The following is a 20,218-nucleotide window of genomic DNA, read 5'->3' as shown; positions in this document are numbered from 1 at the left end:
TCAATGTAATTGCAAAGTTAATACTGAAATTATGTTTTATCACAAAGTAAACCAAACTGCGATAAAAGTCAACTCCAGTGTACGATTTTACAGGAATTGGATCCTATCTGAAATTCCATATTTTCCCTTTAGCTTTAAAGTCACACAATTAAACTAACTATTTGGAAAGAGCGGTAGGCATCAATTTCAATGCAAGGAAATCAAAGTTATGCGAGCTTTAAAGTTGTTCTAATATAATTTGGGATGGTTAATTTATAAATGTTTGGAGTTTAACCAGATTGTGATTCTGGTGCAGCAATTGACATTTAATGGATAGATAAGTGAAAGCAGAAGTAAGAAACATCTAGTTAATCCTGCCACCATAACTTGATCATAAACAAAGCACTACATTTAAAGACATTAAAACATCAATTTTTTTATTAAAAAGTCACAAATTTATTCAACATGTTTTTCATTTATACAGTGAATGGTCTAATATGCAACGGAGGTCACAGAAGCTTAGGCCTATTATGACAAAAATGATATCATGAGGAATTCTATACTGTATAAAGCAAAAAGTAGCAGCTATCGACTGCATATTTGACCATGTAGTAAAATTGTTTAAATATTTGACCTTTTGTTTCTGTAAGACACAAAAATAAAATCCTGTATGAATCTATATGGGCATTATTAACAATATGAATGATTCCTATGAGAGAGCTAAAAATTAGCAGAAAGTATATTTTTAACACTCTCTTCTGAACACTTTATCCAGTGGATGGTGCAGTGCACCTACAGTAATTGTGCTATGACTTATCTATTTGGCACCTTTCTAGTTTGTTTTCCACTTTTGTAAACATACGCAAAGAAAAGAAACACTTTGTACAAACTGGAGCTGTGAACCACAACTCCAACAAACATTTTGTACATTTTTTTGGAAACAAAAAAAAAAGTTTGGTTACTTTGATGCCCGTTTCTTCAATTCAGATCAAGAGGTTCTAAAATGTTTTCTAAAACATTAAAGTCCTGAATTAAATATAATACGTAAACAGTAGACTCTTTCAGTTCATTCATGAGCTTTATTTGTTGGTCAGCTTTGTGTAGGTAGAGTAGTTTGCGTTGAAGTCTTGAGGGCTCCCAAACGCTTTTTGTCTTTTCGAGGTCATTCTGAAATGTGTTCCTTTTGGGTTTTAGGATCCCAGCTTGTCGCCCAGGTTAAAAAGTTGCGGTGTTTAGCTCGTTCAAACTTTCTCCTTGATTGAAGTTTTCTTTTAAATTATGATTTTAATATCTGTTGCAACGAGTTTTGAAGATCTCGTCTTGTTCTTGCTGTCCGGGCAACGCATTGTCTTTGGGGTTGGGATGGAGCGGAGAGAGAGAGAGGGGGGGGGGGGGGGGGGAGTGAGGGAGGGACATCATTGTCAATATTGTCCCTTGATGTTGGTTTCAGCAATTTCCGCTAAATCGGAAGTCGTTACCAAACGGCAGCCTCGTTCATTTCCGGAGGCGGATGTGACAAGTGGCTGGTGTATCCCCCATTGGTGAGGGAGAAAGATGGACTGGGACCCGGCCCGAACACATCCGCCGCCATCGAGTGCATTGACGGTCCAGTTAGACCCGGCTCTGGGCTCGGAGAGTCCCCGTGAGAGTGAGAGATCATGTCGGTGAACCTCTGTCCGTCGCCTGGCCCCGGCAGGTTGCTTGGGTGATGGCCGGGCAGTGGATGCTCGAGTCCGCCGAGTGGGGTCGCCCCAGGCCCGGAGGAGGGCACAAAGCCCAGATCCACTGGTGTCTGAGCTTGAGACGAAGGGGGGCCTTGAGGAAAGAAATCATAATTGCTTCCAGGACCATAATATTCAGTCTGATAATCTGGGAAAGGGGGGAGAAAAAAAACAGCAACTAAATATAAATGCAAGCCGTCTCGTTCTATAGTCTTAAACATTGGCACACACATTGCAGTTACGAGAAATCAAATACAAATAAGAGCAGGGATAAATAAACTTTGCAATCAGATTGGGGAGATTTTATTGGAGTGGACCAGCGTTATTCAAAGGAAAAACGCGAGCCATGTGAATCAAAGTTTAAAACAATCTATTATTCTTACACGTTAAAAATATACAAACCAAATCAAAATTCACAAAGTGTGCAGTTTGGAATTCATTGTGAATACGTTAGAATTGAAATCGTGACTTTAGTTTATCATCTTTCTGCATTTGGGGACCTGTTAAACGGTCGGCACGCCTTTAACATTAGTTGGCCTCTAAAGGCACGAAAGACGAAACTTGTTCATTCCTTCCCCCAACACACCCACACACAACACAGAGTTACAAACTGGTTCATAGATTCACCTGCCAATAAAAAGTCATGCACATTCCTTTACAAATTATTGCATTCACTGCTATTCTTCATAAACTACTCAAGTTGATCTGCTGTCAATACGCAATCTGTGATCAGAGGCTAAACCTTCACAGGTGCCTACAGGGCTGCTCTGTGCCAAATGTGAAATAAGACGGCGTTGTTGCACACAACACGCGGGCCGCGCGGTAAAACTGGTAATGATCCTTTCTGGGTCCAATGATATGCCCTACGATTAAATAATGCCTCTGCTGCGATGTTGAAGACATGTACAAAATTCTAGAAATGTTATTTTTGGCAGCTAAAGCAGAGATTCGCTAAATTATTCCAGAGCCGTGTAACGGGCAATAAAATCAGAACATTTTTCGTGACATACTGAATTATTTTCTCTTTTAGCTAATGACCCTTACATTCTACCGTCCCAAAACTCCCTTGATCAGAATTACTCTGCGAGTTCACAGTGTGACGCGCAACGTGCAAGGCAAACACAATCAAAGTTTTTGTTCTAATTTATGTCCTATTTGTAAACCAGGCTGATGTCTTGCCCCCCTCCACCCTCCCCTCAAGATTTCATCTCTTAAGTGAAAAATGAAGCAGATGTGATTGCAAACAAACGCTTGGGAAACTATTCTGTGTTATTAATCCCTATCACACAGAAGGTCTGGCGCAGCAGGGTCCCACTTTTTGAATAAAGCTCATTCATTTTACACAAACGCAACCGCTCTCAGGAAACCACCACTCAACGAGTCATTGTTGAGCATTCGGCAAATAACCTACCGTCACACAACTGTAGCTGGGAAGATCTTGTGAGATACTGTATTATTCAGAGCCCAAGTTTAAGTCACGTGCTCGCACTTACTAGTGACCAAAATTCAATAAATAGTTCGGAAAATAGCATGCTGTCTAAATGCTCCACAGGTACGACTGTAACGCGCTCCCAATGGGCATTATTTTAAACATCCAAGTATGAAAAACAGTGGTTTATGTACCAACATAATTTACAGCACAAAATCTTATTAGGGTCTATTTTCTTTTTAAACCGTCGTTGGATGTTAAATGGGCACTTAGTTCTTTTGAAGGGTTTACTGAAATTCACCTGGGACAGTTCTTCTCTTGCAGAATGTGTTTTGAAACTCAAACGCCGGTGCAGGGTTTTGTATTTTCTTGCCTGGTGCCTTTTCGAGACTGCCTGAATGCATGCTCAATTGCATAAGTAAACGAAACGGAGAATACGCGGTCTGAAACTGGCCATTAAGTAAGTGTAAGCTAAATATGGATGGGAAAAGATGCTGGCACCTCAAAATCGTCCAATAGCTGCATAGAAAACATAAGCCCGACCTAATGTGTCCTGTTTCAAAGTAAAATTGAACAGGGGGGAGGAATGAAGTCCCCCATCCCCTGGCAGCTTGACCCGCTTGTTGGCCTGAGTAAAATATCTTCCAAAATGCTGAACTTTAAAGGTGCTTTCGATGATAATGCAGAAGCAATTAGCTGCCAGCACAACCCAATGTCAACGAGGTTAAGACTAAATTTGCACTATCTCATGATTCGTATTTGATGAATAACACAACAAAGCGCGGTCATTTACGTTTCCATTCGAAGCGTACAGCTCACTTCCTTTCCGAATGAATGGCAAAGATGGGGAGCTAGGAGTTGTTGCGCGGGGGGGCGGGGGGGGGGAGGATTTCAGGGTTGATGAAATTTCAGTTTCGAGTTATGGTTTTGTTCAGAGCCTCCCACCTCTGCTATACATTCACACCACATTAATTAACCCCAGCCCCTCCTGTGTGCTTCTTGTCTTCACTGTGTTCTCGCCGTCAAACAACAGCAAGTCTGCTGTTTACAACCAATCCACTGGAAGCCCCGACCAGCCTTTCATTAAACATAAACATGGAAACTTTGTTTCAAAAAACTTCACCAATGTCATTCCAGTTGACTGTATTGGAGAATTCTACCAAATGGATGTTTTAGATATCTCGGTATTATGTTTTTTTTAATCTGTAATGTGCAACAATTATTCAGCATTTTTTTAACTTTAAAATTAAGCCAGTTGTAAAGATTACAAGATACAAACTAAGCAATTCCAGGCCCTGTTGTAACTTGTAATTATAACGTTTGCAAGTGGGCGTTAAAACAGGTAAATGTTGAATATATAATCTCTAGTATCATCTAGTAAAACCTGCCAATAAAGTAATCAAGTGAGGCTTAGCCACAAAACAACGAATCTCAAATCTGGGGCAATCTCTATTCCACAATGCAACCTGCTTTATTTGCACTCTGTTCAACTCCAAATCGGAAAACAAAATCCATTGCTGTCAGCAACGTGGGTTAGTTTTCATAGGAAGACTGAATATATTTAAGCCGCGGATGTCTGTTTAAGAACCCAGCATAGATGTCAGTGGCAGGCACAACCCCAATGCATCAATTATGTCATTCTCTGATTATTTTTAATATGGACGGATATGCACGTGTGCTGTGTTATTTTAATTCATTTTTGTATATTCCTGTAGTTGGCTGGTTTACAGGCTATTTTGGGGGGCTTCCCTGTTTCTCTCGGTTCACGCACGCAGGAAACACTGCTTGGCTGATTCCGCATTTGAAACTGATCTGACATTGACAAGTAGATCGTTGAGGGAAAAGAGATACTTTAGCCTTAAAATAGCACGGAGAGACTCTTCGTGTAATCAGTGATTGAATAAGTCAATAATAAATCAATAGATGGCTAACTTCATACAGTATTTCAATTGTCCCTCAATACACGACTGTAAAACTGAATTTGCAGCGTCCTTCTCATTAAATAAGTAATCAGTTTTTAAGCACATCCTGGGGAGTGTTTAGCAGAAATGAATTGGGACTTACCCCCGTAGTAATTGAAAGGGCCGTTTCCCATCATGTCAGCCCCGTCGAGGCGATCTCCCAGGGGTCTCATCCGTCTGGGGCTGCGGAAAAACGCGTGCCTGCGAGCCCCTAAAGCGCTCAGCTGCTTCATTCGCCTCTCCTTAGACCTCCTGTTCTGGAACCAGACCTGGGGCACACAGCAGCCGCAAGATTCCGTTTATTTCCACAACCCCGAGTTAATATTAAACCATACATGCAACGCAAACAATACCCTTCCAGGCCCAGAACCAGGGCGAACCTGCAGCCCATAAAAGCTTCCACTTAATTTTCGACTGCAACATTAATTTCGAACCGGTCTTGAATGCCAATATTTACACCTTCCTTTAGTCTAACTTGAAAGAGACCCAAAAGGCTTGCCCAGAATTAAGAAGGGAACCCAAATTTACAATACTCGTGCAAAGCATTTCAACAATTTCCCCGATTCCAGATTTTCAGGTCCGCAGTTATGTATATCTTAAAATGCAAATTGTCAGTAGAATGAAAACTCAACTTCCTTCTTTTCAGCTGTCCACGTGCAGAATAGACCTAACTGCGGTGGAATAATGGTTCGACTGCCATTTTAATTTGGGCGGGGGGCTTAATATTTTAAACAAAGTGACACCTAAGGATCTTGGTCAGTTTACCTTTGAAACACCCGTTAACAATACAAAGGGCGCATTGAATATCAGTTCAATTCTGAACTTTCTGACTGAGGTAACTAAATAAGGTTGCACCGAATGAGGCAAACTGATGATTCAAAGACAGCTAACACAGAACTGCCGCATTCTTTTTTTTTAAATTGCACCAGTACATTTTGCTTTGTAGGCAAGTGAAGGGTTGTGAAAATAATTCCAGTTGCGCTGCAAGGTTATAGGTAATTGTTATCCCTGGGACTGGTGTATCCCTGGGTCAACTCTAAATGACGGCCTTTTACAATCTCGGAACTCATTTCAGGATCCTCCGTCTGTTAATTTGCCTTACAATTTGAATAAATGTATAAAATGCTTCCTTGCTGCAATGTGGTGTCACTGCCTCCCCCCCCCCCCCCCCCCCCCTCCTCTCTCTTACACCGGAATCCCTCTCTTAGTTGCCTCAAAGCTGGGCATTAATTCATCGGGAACTGGAGGGAGCGGGCATATCATGTTGAAAGCATGATCTTTTTTTTTTACACTCACACAAATGGCAATTTAATTCTGCAGGTCAGTCTCACCAGCTGCCCTTCCATTTAACCCAGCTATTCCCGCGCACCTTTGGCTGAGTTTGTCGGGTTGGTTCCCTCAGCAGGGATTCTGAGTAAAATTCCCGTGATTAACCAGATTTCCTAGTCCAGCTATTCTCCTGTATACTTGTTCCGAAATTGCCCGTGGTTTGTGTCGCTCTGACGGTGTAATTGCTACATTTGACCCGCTTTATTGTCTCTATTTATGTTTGCTTGGACACGGCTTGCCCTATTGGGTGCAGACTTTTTTTTGCTTCTCTCGGTTTCCTGTGTTCACTGTCTCACATCTGACCCGATTAAAACGGATTGTTTACCCACCTCCCCTCGCTTTAGCTTTGCTTCATGTGCTACATACTTCTGGTTATTTATCCCAGCTTAAAACTTTTTTCCCTCACTGAGGATTGGCCATCTCGATAATCCATCTTTGTGTAATAATGAGCTGTGAGGATTTATCCCGGGTCAATGGTATCAATTAGCTGTACCCCTCGCTTCACCATTTTTACTCCCACGCCCCTCCCCCACTGTCACGTTTAGTCTGTTTCCCCGATTTAACTGTTCTTTGTATTATGTGGAAACGTCGCCTTTAAATTCCCCCTCTTTCGCTTAATTTCCTGAAGCATTCTTCGCCGTTTACTCCCCGAATTAGCGCCTCCCTACGTGATTCCAACTGTGCCAGCCCACTGCTTCTACATGTTTTTGTTTTCAGTTATACACATTTCCAAGTGTGTCCCTTACCTGAATGACCCTCATGTTTAGCCCGGTTTCCTGAGCTAGCTGCTCTCGGATGTGCCTGGTGGGTTTAGGGGTTGCTGCAAACGCCGCCTTGAGAGTTTCCAGCTGTTTTGCTTTGATGGTGGTGCGGGGACCCCGGCGCTTGGCTCCCAGGTTCTGTTCCTCGTTCTCGTTACTGGCAGTCTCTTTATCTGAAATATTGGCGCTTTCTGAGTCTTTTGTGTCATCTTGTAAATGATCTTGAGAATCCGGTGATAAACTTTGATCACTACATGCTGTTACTGTACAACACACAAAATGAAATGGAATGATGTATGAGCTCACATCACATAAATAAGAGTATAGACGATGATAATTACTGAGAGTGTATCAGTCACTGATATATAGTCCCGCTGGATCGCGAAATTAGGGAATTTTTATGATCTAAAATAGGATTTAAGTTTAAATGATACAATGATGGGCGTTCTAAATATCCCAACTTGATGCTCCCCTAAACGGATCATTTGCACATTATGGGTTACATTGAAATTAAGACGTAAAAACGGGAGAGAAAGTTGACATATTTAAAGCGGAATAAAATGATAGAATAGACGGAGAGGAAGGAGAGAGGGTGGTCGAAAGGCTGGACAAATGCCGCAAATCTGGCTGCTCGCCGTGATATGGAAATACATCACATGGGATTTATGGAGAATTGAATGGAGTTAACCGGCCAATAATTCCGAAAATGGGAGACGGGAGGCTCAAGACTGAGCGAGGTGTCTGCCATACTCGCCATTGTAATCAAATCCACGCACAGCCCCACTTCCGAATACTTTACAGCGCTTCTCATTTTCTGCTGGGCACAAACCCTGCTTTGTGGTGCTGTTATGTAAAACACGTGCGGCGAGATTAGGGCAATGCCACCGCCGACTGATACAATAACATTCAGAATAATCTGCTCACTGGGCTGGCTACACTGTCGCCCAGATCCCCCACCCAGCAGACACACACACACACACACACACAATGTATTTGGCCTTACCTGACAGCGCGCCGTTTTCTCTCGAATTATTGCTGTTTAAAAAATCGTCCTTGCAAACAAATTTGTTTTCGTCTATAATGTAGAGCTCTTCTCCAGTGGAAAGTTGTTTGTTGCATATCATACAAGTGAAACAGTTCAGGTGAAAGACTTTGCTCCTCGCTCTCCTCACCAAATCGCTCGGGGAGATACCCTGATAGCAGCCGGCACACTTGGTACCAAAACGACTGAAACGCACCGTCCAGGAGGGGGGGGGGGGGGGGGGAGGAGGGGAGAAAAAGGTCAAAGAAATTATCAATTTCATTCAGTACAGTTAACTATTGAACCCTAGCCGGTCAGAACAGCAACGCGCAGGCACTAGTTTGCATTTATACAGGGCGGGTCAGTGTTAATATTTCACCAGCCCACAAACGCGAACGAAAAGCCACCTAGAATTGCACAGGTCCGCATTAGCAAGTGGCTGAAAGTCACCCAACAATCGGGGCTCAGACAACAGCGTGGGTCAAATTCCTCGCTGCTGGGCCGTTAATTGCTTTTTTTTTTCTAGCAAAACAATTGAAAATCAGTGCGAGCGTTTATGAGAAATCTATACCAGCAAACTGACAAGACGTATCCCGAATGTTGTGGGGGATGCCTTACAACTAAATCCGATTTGCATTAATGTTAAGCTCAGCCAGTATGCGAGGGGCTTCAGTATTTATTTGCATCAATTGGATTGATATTAATGTGTCCATTTCGATTCAAAACGCCAGCGAGCACGCAAAGGGTTCTTAGATAAGTTTAATTATCGGGTAAAAGTAAAAAGGTGATCACGGTCACAGTGTCACCTTACTATCTTCCAGAAGATGAAAGCACTTCAGCTTATTTGTAAGGGTCACCGAACGCGTCTCCTATTCGAGTCTGGTTCAGCCTGATATAAAGTTTGCTGGCCACTAATATTCCACGTTTTTATGTTAAAGACATTTCGGTACATGATTGAATGTCAACGCACTTCTTGGCTTAACGAAATCGTGTGACAGGCGAGAATAAGGAACTTTACGGAGGTTCACCTGCAATTCTTTATAAAGGAGAGTGAAGACCAACCAACGTATTCGAGAAAAGGGTGTTAAAAGGTAGCAGTAGCGTCAATTTTGCTGAAAATGTTTTCGTAGCGATTGCGGCGGGAATAAAGTAAACTGGCATTCTACGGAAAACTAAATTTAAAAAAGAATCTTCTCCAGGTTGGATGTAAAAATCATTGGATTAATAAACGTTACGTCATTTACAGGTGACGGCAGATTGAAGTGATGACGGTGTATGATCCCGGAGGAGGAAGGAAACTTCAGGAGAGAGCCTGATTAGAAAGGTCTCCAAACTTGACATTAAGCCATTCATTAATAATAACTGAGGGGGTGGCTATAGTTCAATCAATGGTTCCGGTGTGTAAGCAATAATTAAAGGATACTTTGCTGTCATATTTGCATCGGGAAGTTGAAACAGGCGGGTAGTTTGTTTTGAGGGAAGAGGTGAAATCTTATAACTTTTCTCTGGGTGGTAAAGGATGCAAGGGTGGTTGATTGAAAAAAACAGCGTGCACGGTTGCAAATGGAATTTAATGTGACCAATCAAAAGTTAGATGCGAATAACTTGTTTTAGGAAGCAGAAGGCAATAAATCACTACCCTGCATCATGCAACATATCTCCTATCTGACTCATATTGCACATTTGGTTATGGGATTAGTTCGTAGCATGGAGAATTGCATTGGTGTAGGTATCTGTGCAGTCAGCTTAGGTGCTTGCTGACAAAAGGTTTGCCCATAAACCCTTTGTCCATGGTTTCCTCTTCATTGTGTTATTCAGACCCACTTATCACGTCGTTACAATAAAGCAAAAACACCGAGGAGGCAGACAGAACGAATGGGTTTCCTCTAGGATTGGTAGCTACTGATATTTGCTGTAATTTTGCCTCAGCAATGGAAACGTGCAAACTCCCGCCGTGTCTTATCCCCGCTGAATACACATTTTCTGTATTTCAGACCAGCAAAGTTGTTGGACAGAGCCGAACGAAAGTATGCGAATTTCTATGTTCACGCAATCCAGTTATTTCACTAAATTGCAAAGCAATTAAAGTTATTCCAGCGACTGGTGCTCCATATTGTTTGGCTCACAATATCTTCGGGCCAGCCTTCATGAATCTGAAAGGTACCCAACAGTTCTGCTTTTAAACTAAGCCAGGAAAATCCGTTGCACTCACTAAATAGTGCCCCAATAAATTGAATTAACATGATAATATAAAGCAAACTTGAAGTTTACACAATATGAATATAACAAGGCATCTGATGATGCATTTTTTAAAAAAGACCCAAATGACACTTACCGGAAGAAGTCGTTTTTGCAGTAGAGCTTTCCTTCCCGTGAAAAGCATTTTTCTGTTAAATTGCATTTACATTCGCAGCACTGTACACATTTCACGTGCCAAGCTCTGTCCAGGACGTTTAACAGAAACCTATCAAGAATAGGCCTCTCGCACCCCGCACAGTGCACCATTGTCTTTGGATTGTTCCCCGATTATGAGATAGCTGACGGTTAGAGATATTTGGCTGGTAATAATGAGGTCCTCGAACGTCCAGCAGGCTGATCCTTAGAATGGCTCTTGTTAAAGGGCGATGCTTCCAACGGATGAAGTGGCCAGCGGTTTTTTTTGTGTGTTTCTTTTGAGGTAGCTGATATGAGTCAAAGAAAACCCGATTGCAGGCGTGCTCCTAAAGCAGCAGATCGCCTTCTTTAAAAAGGAACCACTACAAAATGAAAATAAAATAAAAAAAACCCACACCGATCAACAAGCAACAGTGCTGTCACTCACTCCGGAGTATTAAATTGTTTACTTCAACATGATGCACAAAGGTGCCGCCAACTTTGCCTCATAAATATTTTGGCCGGCTTTTGGTTTAATAAATACTGCGGTTTGCTTGTATTGAGTACCATTAGCAAAATAATAATAATACATAGATATTAAATACTCCAGACGCACAACATGGGTGACAGGCCTGTGGCAAGCATTGATTTTGATTTCATGGTTCAACTTTCCTGATCTGGTAGAGAGAGAGAGATATTTCCCCCCAGTCGTGTTTACTGTACAGCTAGAGTAGTTGTGTGGATAAACATGCCAATCAGCCAGCTGCTTTGCCGCTCTGCCCGCCGCACGCGCCCCTCACTCCACTGCATGTTTCCTGGAGCTGGCGCACACCTTATTCACATCGCCGTCACGCGTCCCGCCGCGTCACCGGCGCCCCCGTCCAATCAGCCGCCGCGGCGCCATGGCAACCGCTAATTTATTACAGCTGCGTTTGTGTTGCCTTCTCTCCCCCCCCCCCCCCTCTCCCCTCCCTGCCTTCCATCGACTCGCTGCATCTCGCCTCATAACGGGAGCCGCGGCCGCTTTCCTGAGGGGGGTTAGGTATAGTTACATTGTTCTTATGTTTTCTGTTTGGGGTTGTCCTGTTCTGCATCCATTCCCACGTTTCTTTTTTTTGTTGTTCTTGCCTTTATTTATCCAGCCGCTGCATTAATGTTGCACTTTTCTTCCGCGGGGAATGCGTCCGCCTTAACAGAGGGTGGGGGTGAGAGAAACCAAAGGGCAACCTTGTGTGTTCAGGACCTCTTTGCGCTTTTGTTCTTTGGTTTTTTTTGGGGGGGCGGGGGGGGGGGGGGGGTTCCCGGGCTCCCGGGCTTGCTCTCCAGGACGGATTGTCCTAAGCATTTTTTGTTTCGACGAGCAACTTAAAATCCAAGGGTTGCTTCTCTTCACGAGTTTGTTGTGTCCTTTTCGGCCGATTGTTCTGTAATAAGGCGAATTGTTTGCTGCAGAATTATTATTAAAACGGTCAGCCTGATCAATTTGCAAGAAAAGAAGGTACGTGGGTGATTCCATCAACAGATATATTATTTTCAGGGTGAATTCGCTGGGGGGGGGGGGGGGGGGGTGTTGCTGTGTAGATACCCATCATCAGGTGAAAATGGAAAAGGAGGAGTATATGACGTTTGGTGCAAACACAACGGTGGGGTGAGTCAATAAATAACCTGCATATGCATGAGTCTTTTCCCCTGCCTGCAAACGCGTCTTAACTTTGAAGTGGCATCCGTTAAAAATGTGAGAGACGATAGAAAAGACCTAACAAGTCATGTTCTCACCTCTGCACTTGTTGATGAATGCTCTACTTAAAGGGAAATGCTTACTTGCAATGTTTAATGAACGTCCCGTCCGTTCCTCCCCCCTCCCCCATTAATCTTGAACTCGACACCAAATAGTGGTTACCCATATTTGCATATTTAGTGCTAGAATGAAAGTTTTGACTTTTTTTTGATGTGTGTATTGCGTCTCGCGTCAGCGCGGACGGAAACAAGACAAGAAAGGCTCAGCCTCTCGAGCAGTTGACAGATCTCAGCTGCCAACTCTGTGGGCGCCGTGAAAGTTGAACATTTGCATTCGGTTCAGACGATTCCCATACTTTTCAAAACAAAATGTCTGCAGCACGACAGTCCACCCGAGTTAAATATTTTCTTGCGGCTAGAATAGTTGTGTAGTTGTTGGGGGAGGGGGGCCGTCCATGGGCACGGGCAGAGAGGAACGGCAAAGGATCAACGAGGAGGCTGTAAGTGACCGATCTCTGCGGACAGGATCCTCAGGCATGAAAAACTGCATGGAAACTGCACTTTTACCACCTCCACTTCCATCCCAGTCCGCCGTGATAGCTTGAACCGCGAGCTCATGCAGAACAGATTGCTTAGAAGACACACACACACATACTGCTGGTGTGCATTCTTTTGGGTATTCTATAAAACATGTGAACTCGTCCTCTGCAGCGTCTTAACACCTCAATCGGCGAATCATCTCGATTGCGAGACATTGTTTGAACTTTTAACATCGTCATGCTTTAACGAGCGCCGAACAACCTTATTTTGACAAAATAGTCTACTATTTTCTGCCGGAATTATCGTCTGACAATGATGCTCAGAGCGTTGCCATTCAATTTCACACAACTTTATAGCTTCCCGCGTTGAACGTGTTTACCCCAAATCTTAAGCGCACCACCAGCACCCGGACAATCGTTTTCTGACATTGGGGTAACAATTGCTGTGTCGCAATCTGTACTGAAGTCGTCAATTAATTCAACACCTACAGGTTTACGATTTCGAACTGGGCCATTTTCGTACGGTTCTGTTCTTTTACCATGAGCTTGAAATATATTGAAGTCTCCAAATAATCTCCAGTGGGTTTTTTTTCTAATTGGAAACCGGGAAACCAAATAGGCGGCAGTATAGTTTCTGACAGATGAATGATCCGAAAAGTGCAGATAAATGGGCCTTATTCCCTGCTGACATGCGGCCATCCGGCTGACAACTCAGAATTAAGAGGAGCAGAAAACTCACCCTGTTTTTTGGGAAAGGCGCAACATTTAGTGGGCGCCAACAATTTATTTGCTACATGGTTGCGTCAGATTTGACGTCCTCTGCCCATCCGAACAGAATTTTCTGAAACAGACACTTCCCAATTTATCTCCCACGCACCATCCGTGTGATAAACGGTTTTTTAAAAAAGGAATCAATAAACCCCTTCTGCACATGAGGGCCTTCTCATGCAAAAGGGAGAGAAGCCTGGCTGGGTATAGACGTGGCCCTCCAGACCTCACAGTGACAGCTGTAGCCTTCTATCTAGGGACCCTTTTTTTTCCTTTTGACTCTCTCTCCCAGATGACATGTGTTGGTCAGGAATGAATAGCAATAAGAGATGAGCAACATCTTTGCGACCATCGTTTCTATTCCCGCTCCCAAGATTTTATTCAGCTGCAAAGCATCTGGTTATATTAGTGCAGCCGCAAGCTTCTGTCGCCGCCACATAGAGAGAGTTCGCAGTTGGGCGAGAGAAGTAATTCACTCAGCCACCCTGTACAACCCACACCAGCAGAATCGAACATGAAACTGCTTCCCAGTTTGTGCATCTGATAGCATTATGCAACTAATCACAACTGAATTCCAACATCCGGCAACCCCTAGGCCCGCCTATAAAGGTGAAATTGACTTGAAATAAGTCCCTTCAAATCACGTGATTGAGTGCAAAAAGTGAAATTTGTGGAACAATTTGACGTCAAGGTATTTATTTAAATCGTAAAAGAGGCGAGTGCGAATATTTGTGTGCGTGTGTGAGGTTGGGGGGGGGGGGGGTTATTAGCCCTCGTTTTCCAGTTCTGCATATACATACTGAATCTATGTGGACAGGAGCGACGATCACTGGCAACATCCTTTCACTCTTCAAATTACTGAAGTGAAATGTAATCAACTGAGTGTAACAACGCTGCAAATAGTGTGCACTTTGTGACCCGGCATTGTAAGCGGACTTCCCCATGTTAAGCATCCACTTTCAGCTGGCAAAGGAGATTGTGTGAAGTGATTGTTGGACACGCTGCAGAGGGTTGTTGGGTAGATTTGAATTCGAGCAGCTTGCCAGATAGAATATGCATGTAGGCCAAAGTAGCCTGTCCCAATTTACTCCAGAACATCTTCCCTTACACTGGCATGCATTTTAAATGAACCGGCTGAGCTGATACAATTGGAAACATCACAGCGATCCCATGTCCCGAGGTGGATAGCGTTTAGAAGTTGACACAAATGATTATTCGCGTGACACTTCAACTTCCAACCGCGGCGCGTGAATTCTGTCTAAACCGCACGCCCCCCCACCCCCCCCCCCCCCCCCCCCACACACACACAAAATCCAGAGGGCGACAATCATTGAGATTTGACAACACTTCATCTAAGAAATGGCCATGGCCCGGAAAAGAAGATTATCAGCAGCAGGCACAAAGGCTGGGGGTATTAACAGATCTAGAATCGCTTCAGCTTCATGAAAACAAGGACAGAGCAGCCGGAGTCACAGCCCGTGGCTGTCAGCGCGGAATGGAGGGAGATATCGATTGGAAGTGAACACCCAGTCAATGTGTATGAATGTCCACGGGCCAAAACACAATTCACAAACTCATCTTTTTCCCTCGCACAGCAGGACACAAGTTTCTCGACCTTGTCCACGCAAAATAGGTGCCACTACTCCAAATCTCTCTCACTCTCTAGTGCATTTTTAATTACATTCTACCTTTACGTTATGACTAACGTGTCACTTGTTAAATCCCGTGCGGTGTCTTAACCCGCGCATCCAAGGATGCAGACACTATATTAACATCAATATCTGTGAGCGCTCAGCACTGTTATAGTATGACATGCATCTCTGTGAACATACCATTTATACAGCTAACTAATGACCACAGCATACTGGACATATTGTACGCTAGAACAGTTATACAACGATTGCCTGTTATCAAATACAGATAATATGGACGTCGTTAATCTACTTTAACACGTTTATTAAAGTTCTGTTCTTTCAGAAATGTTAAAAAGAACACGTTTCTATTGTAACATTAGATGCACTTTGCATTCACATCCTCGACCCGAGTGGATGTTCCTAACAGTTGATGCTCCTTTGGAGACACGGCGCAAACACGATGGGCCAAATTGCCCCCTTCTGTCCCGTAACATTTCTGTGACTCTGTGACCGTAGATACGTCGCTCCGTGAGGGCGGTGATTCATTTAATAGTAACCAGGGGACAATTGACCTCCAGACTTTCAATCCGTAAATTAGCCCCCTCCCCCAAGGACACTCAGTTCCGAATACATGCAATGAAGAATTAAGGCTAGGATCGGTCAGTGTAATCTTGTATTTTACAACCTCACAGGAATACTGTGAAAGGGGTAGTAGGACATTGAAATACTGCCAGGTGCACTGAGTAGCATTTACATTCAAAATTAATAATTGTCACGATTCCAAAAAAAAACACAACAATCTGTCCTATTATCAGCATCTGAGGGACTTCAATACACCATTTCAAACGTTTATTTTACTATCTGCTTTACGGGGACATTTAACACACACAACAAAAATGTTTTTGCCAATTCTGCAAACAATTTAAATCAAGCAACCCGAGGGTTTGCGCTTGTTTTTGTTTAGACTTGGGGCCTCAGTGAATAGCTCCAATGAGTGATTGAAGTGTGTAAGGACCGGAACCGCGGGAATCGGGGTTTCGGTACCGGAGGGCCGGAAACTGTAGCGCGGCAAGAGAGCGTGCATAAAGTGGAAGGGGAAGTTTTGCCAAGTTCAGGTCGGGGTTTCTTTCCCCCTCTCTGGTCATTTTTTTTTACCCACGGGCTTCAATCCACCCCGCCCCCCGTTGCCACACGTGACTGTGTCCGCCGTGATCACACTGGCTGCTGGGTTTGTCAAAATCCGGAGGCACCCCCACCTTGACCTCTTTGTCGGAAGATGCGGGTGACACCTGTGGTGAACTGAGAGATATATAGCGCTGGCTGACGGGCTGTGATCGGCCAAGTGCAACGGGGATTACAAACGACTGTGAAATGACTCCCTGTGAGCGGAGCAGTGAGTATCACAACAACTCGGCATCGAATGGACCACGAGTTGATCCACTTCGCGCGCACTCTGCTGTCGACCTCGGCTGGCCAGACAGAAAGGACGCAGATTACTCTCAAACTTTTTCCATCAGCACTGTTCGCGAACTTTCAGCGAACACTACTCTCCAATAGCACGCCAATAGCCCCTGCACAAGGAAAACGCACGCGGCCTTATCGGACGTTTACTGTATTCGTGGATTAAGTGTTTTAAGCGCACGATTAAAGTTTGAAATTCAATCATGGCTATCAAAAGGGAATTAAATAAGTGGTTGAAACGAATAAGGTTTGCTCTTGCAGACAGCATGCATGGACTCGACGGGCTGAATGCCCTTCTTTGTCGTTGTAACTGTTCCATGTTCCCATGTGGTAATATGTCATTGCTAGAATTTGCTTGCAATTCTGCTGAATTAGTGTATCTGAGTAAACGAGTACGATTTACTTGTGGCGGTAGAAGGACGGACACAATTCGCGCGCGCGATTGCTGCAACAGACAAACATGGGTCAGTGACAAAAACGGAGCAAAATAGCACGGAACCATACTTATGCACCGAGGCTTTTGACCAACATGTGACTCTTATTTGGCTTTTCCCACACCGTTCTCCTTCTGTATCTTGATTCCAACAAGCGCGATTATCAGGAAGACAAGATACGGAGGGGCAGGAAGATACACCATTAACGTTTTACATAAAGTACAGAAAATGAATACACAGCTCAGTGAAACTACTGATGGGCAGAATGTATTCTGGAAGTGTGATTTACACATGGGCAGAATGTATTCCGGAAGTATGATTTACACATGGGCAGAATGTATTCTGGAAGTGGGATTTACACATGGGCAGCATATATTCCGGAAGTGTGATTTACACATGGGCAGCATGTATTCCGGAAGTGTGAATTACACATTGTCAGAATGTATTCTGGAAGTGTGATTTACACATGGGCAGAATGTATTCCGGAAGTGTGATTTACACATGGTCAGAATGTATTCCGGAAGTGTGATTTACACATGGGCAGAACGTATTCCGGAAGTGTGACTTACACATGGGCAGAATGTATTCTGGAAGTGTGATTTACACATGGGCAGAATGTATTCTGGAAGTGTGATTTACACATGGGCAGAATGTATTCCGGAACTATGATTTACACATGGTCAGAATGTATTCTGGAAGTGTGATTTACACATGGGCAGAATGTATTCTGGAAGTGTGACTTACACATGGGCAGAATGTATTCTGGAAGTGTGATTTACACATGGGCAAAATGTATTCTGGAAGTGTGACTTGCACATGGGCAGAATGTATTCTGGAAGTGTGATTTACACATGGGCAGCATGTATTCCGGAAGTGTGACTTACACATGGGCAGAATGTATTCTGGAAGTGTGATTTACACATCGGCTGGGCAGGAAGTGGTTATAGAGGTGGCTGCAAGGAACCTTGTCACCATGCTTAATATTTTAATCCAGTTAACATGGCATGTTCGGACCTAACGATATGATTGGGAGCAAATGACTGCATAACTTTATATATCAGATTAGGTCTGAGTAACTTCCCACAGCAAGGAGGCCACTTTTGGAGCAAACTTCAGCCACATATACATGTACATCTGCATTATTGCTTTTCAAACACTTATGGATCTGTCAACATTTCTGACACCCATTTGTAGCATTTCATTAATAGGAACAGCGAGCTATTTGTTGGCACTTCCAATAAGACGTCAATAGTACATATTTCCAGGAAGTTATAAAGTGGAATTGTGTACACCACTCCCGATAATCACATGTTCCTCTTTCGCCCAAACAATTCTAACGGTATATAGAATACAAACCGTTCATTATTTAGAATCTTGCATGTAAAATTGCAATTTTAGCTTGCGAAGGTCGATCAGATAATAGGTTTAAATAGAAATGTGGTCCTTCCAGGTATAAATGGAAAATTAATGTGCAAATCAATCAACTTTTCCCAAACCAAAGAAGCTGCAATTATCAATGTTAAATCCAGAAATTGCAGTAGGGCGCAGCAGTGTATGATTTTAACAATATTCTTGCTTATGCTAATATATCAACAGTGAAATTGCACAGTCGTTGGGCTATAGAGTTTGGTTCCCAAAAGCATAGACAGCAAACATGTACCGGCAGTGATACTTCTGATTGATCTAAAAACAATCTTTTTCTCGGCTGGGTTGGATGAGAGTGGTGGGGTCAGTGGGGTGGGGGCAGGGAGGGGGGGGTGGTGAGAGAGAGCGGGGGCTGGTTAGCAATACGTTTTAACTTGACCAAGTAAAATGGTGAGCAATGGAGGGGGTGGGGGGGGGGGGGGGTTAGAGTCATAAACATATAAATAAATCGTGCAACAGCGCTCTATATAGCTAAGCAACTTGGAAAGAAGTTTGAGTTAAGTTAACTATCTCTGAGGATATTGAACCTTCATGTAGACGACCATATGTTGTTCGCAGAACTATTGTGTGTGTTTGAAATTCACAGCATGTTAGTAAGGAATTGCTGCTGCTTACTGTATTGTTTTTTTAAAAAACAATTAACGTGCATAACTTAAACATTACATGGGTCATTGTAGAACCAGCATTATTGGAATTTCGTGCCACACATTAATTGTATTTTTTTCGCGTGCATTTTGTGTTCGGGCTTCCAGGAGGAACTTTTCCCCGAGTTCCTGCGACTCGGCGAGGCCCCAGCAACTCCTCTCTGCTCAGGATAGGAATGGTAGAAATCACAACATCTGCCAGTCGGGTCGAGGTATTGACCAAAAACAGCGAAACATTTCCCCCGACCAAAAATCTCACTGACAGCCTGGGTTAGAAATTCGATGAAGTCTATAGATCCTCCTGTAGTCATGTCATTGGGACAGCTGCTAGTTTCGCTCCAAACTCAATCATGTACAATGCCATTTCTTTTTGTTTTTGTTTTGCTCCCCTCATTTAAGTCCAGGTCCAGCGCCAAACTGTAAGCGGGGGAAATAAAAACTTTTCGATCAACTTCATTTCACCCCCAGGATCCTCATGCTACTCTCCACGACGTTTTAGTAAATGCTCCAATTAATCATCGCGGCCAACAGATAGAACTGACGCGCTTAAAATGCATGTTTTCGGAAAACATAACGGGGCAAGAGGCAAATTGTCCACCCGATATTGAGCTTCGCAGACTGATTCCGTCGTCGCTGACGATACTATCAGTGCAGTGTCGAGGAGGGAAAAGAACACATGCTACAAACTGATGCGAGCGCCTGATAAATTGCAATCAGCCTGAGCGCCGCACCACCGCAGGCTTGGGAATAACGGCGGCCGCAGAAATACAAATGGCTTTTAGTAGCTTATCAATGGCTTTACACGGAGAGAGTGAGTGAGGAGAATGCGAGAGAGAGAGCGGGGGGGGGGGGGGGGGGGAGTATATTGGAGAGGAGAACGGAATCCCCGAAGAGTCTGATCCCAATCCCAGCTCATCCATCTTCATTGTCTGAATGTGTGTGTGTGTGTGTGTGTTTGTGGCCACCGCAGCTCCAGCGATAGGAAAACAGGCACTGGCGGAG

At 43.7% G+C, this 20,218-nt stretch overlaps 1 protein-coding gene and 1 long non-coding RNA gene across 11 annotated transcripts in view; one reads left to right on the top strand and one right to left on the bottom strand.

The window, feature by feature from the left end:
* Window positions 1-395: 395 nt before the first annotated feature.
* LOC140386832 (LIM/homeobox protein Lhx1-like) lies at window positions 396-11,387 on the bottom strand. Of its 2 annotated transcripts, none has more exons than XM_072469566.1 (5): window positions 10,537-11,387; window positions 8,184-8,407; window positions 7,166-7,443; window positions 5,194-5,359; window positions 396-1,848 (listed from the first exon to the last, which is right to left on the bottom strand). In XM_072469566.1, exons 1-5 carry the CDS (start codon window positions 10,704-10,706, stop codon window positions 1,454-1,456), a joined length of 1,233 nt encoding a protein of 410 aa, XP_072325667.1. In that variant the 5' UTR covers window positions 10,707-11,387; the 3' UTR covers window positions 396-1,453. The 2 variants fall into 2 exon arrangements, with proteins under 2 accessions (XP_072325667.1, XP_072325668.1); XM_072469567.1 differs by having other exon boundaries at window positions 7,166-7,353.
* Window positions 11,388-11,531: 144 nt separating this feature from the next.
* LOC140386831 (uncharacterized) overlaps window positions 11,532-20,218 on the top strand; it is a 43,182-nt gene continuing 34,495 nt past the window's right edge. For 5 of the 9 annotated variants that reach the window (XR_011933682.1, XR_011933681.1, XR_011933688.1 and 2 more), the window contains exon 1: window positions 11,532-11,616. This is a non-coding gene — a long non-coding RNA (uncharacterized lncRNA). Of the gene's footprint in view, window positions 11,617-11,884; window positions 12,073-12,199; window positions 12,223-13,864; window positions 14,310-15,573; window positions 16,646-20,218 lie in introns of those variants that run through there. The other 4 variants (XR_011933683.1, XR_011933684.1, XR_011933685.1 and 1 more) reach the window with 4 other exon arrangements.

The sequence above is a fragment of the Scyliorhinus torazame genome, chromosome 12 (genome assembly GCF_047496885.1).
Source record: "Scyliorhinus torazame isolate Kashiwa2021f chromosome 12, sScyTor2.1, whole genome shotgun sequence".
Taxonomy (NCBI): domain Eukaryota; kingdom Metazoa; phylum Chordata; class Chondrichthyes; order Carcharhiniformes; family Scyliorhinidae; genus Scyliorhinus; species Scyliorhinus torazame.
This window is presented reverse-complemented; position numbering and strand designations above follow the sequence as displayed.

Bases quoted from the DNA above. Each gene is read 5' to 3' on its own strand.
- LOC140386832 (XM_072469566.1), bottom strand. From the start codon at position 10,706: ATGGTGCACTGTGCGGGGTGCGAGAGGCCTATTCTTGATAGGTTTCTG. The intron at 7,444-8,183 runs GTAAGGCCAAAT...TGTGTTGTACAG, and splicing joins AGAAAACGGCGCGCTGTCAG to TAACAGCATGTAGTGATCAA. The intron at 1,849-5,193 runs GTAAGTCCCAAT...CCCCTTTCCCAG, and splicing joins CCCTTTCAATTACTACGGGG to ATTATCAGACTGAATATTAT.